Source organism: Panthera leo, chromosome B4, assembly GCF_018350215.1.
Source record: "Panthera leo isolate Ple1 chromosome B4, P.leo_Ple1_pat1.1, whole genome shotgun sequence".
Taxonomy (NCBI): domain Eukaryota; kingdom Metazoa; phylum Chordata; class Mammalia; order Carnivora; family Felidae; genus Panthera; species Panthera leo.
This window is the reverse complement of record NC_056685.1, coordinates 94,381,940-94,387,316: the sequence shown is the minus strand read 5'-3', so window position 1 is coordinate 94,387,316 and position 5,377 is coordinate 94,381,940. Positions and strand designations below refer to the sequence as shown.

At 40.2% G+C, this 5,377-nt stretch overlaps 1 protein-coding gene across 1 annotated transcript; it reads left to right on the top strand.

The window, feature by feature from the left end:
• The first annotated feature begins 337 nt into the window (after positions 1 to 337).
• LOC122224824 (60 kDa heat shock protein, mitochondrial-like) lies at positions 338 to 3,352 on the top strand. Its single transcript, XM_042947160.1, has one exon. It carries the CDS (start codon positions 997 to 999, stop codon positions 2,716 to 2,718), a length of 1,722 nt encoding a protein of 573 aa, XP_042803094.1. The 5' UTR covers positions 338 to 996; the 3' UTR covers positions 2,719 to 3,352.
• Positions 3,353 to 5,377: the final 2,025 nt, after the last annotated feature.

The following is a 5,377-nucleotide window of genomic DNA, read 5'->3' as shown; positions in this document are numbered from 1 at the left end:
AGTTTTGAGTGGAGGGTTTGAGTAGGAGAGGGTGGTCGAAGTAGTTTGTTCCGCTTTACTCTGGAGCGCCACCTGCTGGTAAATTGAGTCTAACAGTGGCAAATAAGAATTAGGCTGGGAGATTAGAACAATCAAAACTTGTTTTATATAAAGCACATATTAGTTATTAGAATCATTGTGGAAAATGATTTGATTTACTAACTGAATGATTCAATTATTAGAGAGATTTTCCTCAAAGCTTTTTTTTTTTTTTTTGGTAGGAATTTATTTATTTTAAATTCTGGGCTTTAATCAGAAAACCACAAATATGAATCGACGGCCCATTATGTTAATTAATCAAATATTTAAGTGTTTACGTATCACACTGTACTAGACACTGGGAATGCAATGGTGAGAACAGATAGAATCTTCCAGCCCTCATTGTAGAGTTCAGACTAAAAAGAAAAAGTGATAAATAGATTGCTAAAAGACGATATGAATAAAACAAATAAAAAGCCAGAGAGAGAGAATACAGTGTGGTTGAGGGAAACTACTTTGGATGGGACTTTCAGGAAAGGCATTTCTGATAAGGCCTTTAAGAACTTGTTTTTTGCTATACTCGCAGCACTGAGCACAGTGCCTACTACATAGTCAACGCTCAGGGAATATTTGTTGAGTAAAAACGATGGATGACACAGGGTGATAACCCTTAAATAGGGGCATTGAACGGAGCTGAAGCGCCATCAGCTTTTCTTTTTGGTCTGATCTGTGTACATAGGTCATGCTGGCCTAATGATACAGAAATGTGGTAAGAGTACATGAAAACTGCTGGAAATATGTGTAGCATAATCGTTTTCTGTTGGCACTGGACCAGCTTATAAAAGCCAATTCAAGTTCAAAGACTGATGACATGATGACTCAGTTCAAGGCTACTTTTGTTTTAAACTATGAAACAGCCCTCACTCGCCTCCGACGGCCTGCCTCATCGTCCGCACGCCCTGCCGCTGCCCCGCAGAAATGCTTCGGTTACCCGCAGTACTTCGCCAAATTAGGCCAGTGTCCAGGGCACTGGCTCCTCATCTTACTCGGGCCTATGCCAAAGATGTAAAATTTGGTGCAGATGCCCGAGCCTTAATGCTTCAAGGTGTAGACCTTTTAGCTGATGCTGTAGCTGTTACTATGGGGCCAAAGGGAAGAACAGTGATTATTGAACAGAGTTGGGGCAGTCCCAAAGTAACAAAAGACGGTGTGACTGTTGCAAAGTCAATTGATTTAAAAGATAAATATAAAAATATTGGCGCTAAACTTGTTCAAGACGTTGCCAATAACACAAACGAAGAGGCTGGAGATGGCACCACTACTGCTACTGTCCTGGCACGCTCTATTGCCAAGGAAGGCTTCGAGAAGATTAGCAAAGGTGCTAATCCAGTGGAAATCAGGAGAGGTGTGATGTTAGCTGTTGATGCTGTAATTGCTGAACTTAAGAAGCAGTCTAAACCTGTGACAACCCCTGAAGAAATTGCTCAGGTTGCTACCATTTCTGCAAATGGAGATAAAGAAATTGGCAACATCATTTCTGATGCAATGAAAAAGGTTGGAAGGAAAGGTGTCATCACAGTAAAGGATGGAAAAACACTAAATGATGAATTAGAAATTATTGAAGGCATGAAATTTGATCGAGGTTATATTTCTCCATACTTTATTAATACATCAAAAGGGCAGAAATGTGAATTCCAAGATGCCTATGTTCTGTTGAGTGAAAAGAAAATTTCTAGTGTCCAGTCCATTGTACCTGCTCTTGAAATTGCCAATGCTCACCGTAAGCCCTTGGTCATAATTGCTGAAGATGTTGATGGAGAAGCTCTGAGTACACTTGTTCTGAATAGGCTGAAAGTTGGTCTTCAGGTTGTAGCCGTCAAAGCTCCAGGTTTTGGTGACAATAGAAAGAACCAGCTTAAAGATATGGCTATTGCTACTGGTGGTGCAGTGTTCGGAGAAGAAGGGTTGACTCTAAATCTTGAAGATGTTCAGCCTCATGACTTAGGAAAAGTTGGAGAAGTCATTGTGACCAAAGATGATGCCATGCTCTTAAAAGGAAAAGGTGACAAGGCTCAAATTGAAAAACGTATCCAAGAAATCATTGAACAGTTAGATATCACAACTAGTGAATATGAAAAGGAAAAACTGAATGAACGTCTGGCAAAACTCTCAGATGGAGTAGCTGTGCTGAAGGTTGGTGGCACAAGTGATGTTGAAGTGAATGAAAAAAAAGACAGAGTTACAGATGCCCTCAATGCTACCCGAGCTGCTGTTGAAGAAGGCATTGTTCTGGGAGGGGGTTGTGCCCTGCTTCGGTGCATTCCAGCCTTGGATTCAATAACTCCAGCTAATGAAGATCAAAAAATTGGTATAGAAATCATTAAGAGAACACTCAAAATTCCTGCAATGACCATTGCTAAGAATGCAGGTGTTGAAGGATCATTGATAGTTGAGAAAATTATGCAGAGTTCCTCAGAAGTTGGTTATGATGCTATGCTTGGAGATTTTGTGAATATGGTAGAAAAGGGAATCATTGATCCAACTAAGGTTGTAAGAACTGCTTTATTGGATGCTGCTGGAGTGGCCTCTCTGTTAACTACAGCAGAAGTTGTAGTCACCGAAATTCCTAAGGAAGAGAAGGACCCTGGAAGGGGCGGAATGGGAGGAATGGGAGGTGGTATGGGAGGTGGCATGTTCTAATTCCTAGAATAGCGCTTTACCATTGTTAATGAACTGTGAGAGGAAGCTCAAGGCAGTGCTCCTCAAGAATAACTTCAGAGAAGTCAGTTGAAGGAAATGACTGAAGAAAAGGCTGGCTGATGTTTAAGAAAATCACTATAACCATCAGTTACTGGTTTCAGTTGACAACATATAATGGTTTACTGCTGTCATTGTCCATGCCTACAGATAATTTATTTTGTATTTTTGAATAAAAAGACATTTGTACATTCCTGATAACTGAATGCAAGAGCCATGTACCAATGTACTGCTTTCAACTTAAATCACTGAGGCATTTTTACTATTATTCTGTTAAAATCAGGATTTTAGTGCTTGCCATCACCAGATGAAAAGTTAAGAAGCAGCCTTTCTGTGGAGAGTAAGAATAATTGTGTACAAAGTAGAGAAATATCCAATTATGTGACAACCTTTGTGTAATAAAAATTTGTTTAAACTTAAAAAAAAAACAACAACAACAACAAAAAAACAAACTATGAAACAAGGAGTGCTGGGGATCTATACACCAAATAAGGATACAAATGAGTGGATTCAGCTCCCTGTTGCCTTTCTTGTAGTTCACAAATGCCCAAGTTCAGTAACTGAGGCATCCCAGGAGGAATCAGATCAAATAGTTTGAGAACTATAGACCTTTATAACATTAGGCCGGGTGAGGGGTCATACTTAAGGATCTAATCCACTACCATATAAAAAAATGTATCGTTGCAGTACAGTAATATCTTTTTGCAGTTTGTTTCTGATGCATCACCTGCCCTACACTAGACCTGTAGGCCTACCAAAACTTCAGCAAAGCCAAATCTCATTGGAGAGCTAAGAGTAAGATGCAAACTTATATGGAATCAATATTTAAGTGCTAGCTAATAACTGTAATAAAAATTGAATAAGAGGGGCACCTGGGTGGCTCAGTCGGTTAAGCATCCGACTTCGGCTCAGGTCATGATCTCATGGTTTGTGAGTTTGAGCCCCGCGTCAGGCTCTGCACTGACAGCTCACAGCCTGGAGCCAGCTTCGGATTCTGTGTCTCCCTCTCTCTCTCTGCCCCTCTCCTGCTCATGCTCTGTCTCAGTCTCCAAAATAAATAAAACATTGAAAAAAATTTTTTTTTAAAAATTGAATAAGAAAAAAGGGAAACAACTTTTTTAAAAAAAATGTAATGCTTATTATTTATTTTTGAGAGAGAGAGACAGAGTGTGAGCAGGGGAGGGGCAGAGAGAGAGAGGGAGACACAGAATCCAAAGCAGCTCCAGGCTCCGAGCTGTCAGCACAGATTCCGACACGGGGCTCGAACTCACAAACCACAAGATCATGACCCAAGCAGAAGTCGGAAGCTCAACTGACTGAGCCACCCAGGCGCCCTGGGAAACAGCTTTTTTAATGTCCTAACTCTTGTGAAACTGGCTCCTGTTGATAGCCTTGTACTTTGCATTCAGTAGACCCACATAGTATGCACATCTTTTTTCCACACATAAACAGATAGGAATAACATACCTACAAATACAATCTATAAGCATTGATTAAATCCCCTTCTTCAGGATGAGAACTCTGAACTTTAGGTGGGCATATTGTTGGTTCCACAAAAAAGACTACACTTCCTACCCTACAGCTCTACTAGGAGTGGCTTTGGGATGAGTTCTTGGCCATTGAAATTTAAGAGGAAGTATTGTGTGGTATTTGTGGAAAATCTTGAAAGACGAGTGTGTACCTATCCTTTGACAGTGCTGCTTGGAATATAGTTATGGTGACTGGTGCTCCAAAATTCATGTTAGACCAAGAAGATAAGGGCTGTACCTATGGCAAAACAACAGGAAACTGGAGGGATCTTGATATACTGTACAGCTAGTATACCAACCCTACACTATTTCTTGTCTTCTTATATGTAAGAGAGAAACATCTGTCTTATTTATGACATTGCTCTTTGGAGTTTCTATTACTCTGCTGAATTTTATCCTAACCAATTTGGCAAGTAATGTAGATTTTACTGATGTTTTCACGACAAATGGAGGAGAAGGCATCATTTCACACCACAAGGCAAACAATCTTTTCATTATACAAGTTCCCTCTCTAGTCTCTTTCCAGATCCAAATTCTCTTTAGCCCAGCCCCCCTCTACCCCAACCATCTGTACCTTTTTTTCCTCTGTTGGATCCCACTCTCATGTCTCTGATCCTATAATGTCACTTGGACAGGAATTCTACTTGCTTCAGCCCTTCTTCAGGGATTCCTTTCCCTATAAAGAGGGACTGTTCTACCTGAGCCTTTCCTTGGTGAATGTTTTGAATACTGTACGGTCTGCCACAAGATGATAGCGACAGTAGCATCGACAACAACCCACATGATTAAATGCTTACTATGGGCAGTCATTTAATTCTCACCACCACCCTATAAAGTGTTACCCTACTTTACAGACAGGGTAAGTAATCGGCCAGTGGCAGAGAAGGCTAGCTGTCTACCCAAAATTCATGCTCCTCCTTCCCTAGAATGGAGTTTTCATTGAAAATTTACCATCCATCACACTACATATACATTCATAATTGTCATATTTTCCTAATATATTGATCCTTTATCATTATGAAGTATCCCTTTTTGTCCCTAGTAATAGTCCTTTTCTTGAAGTCTATTTTGTC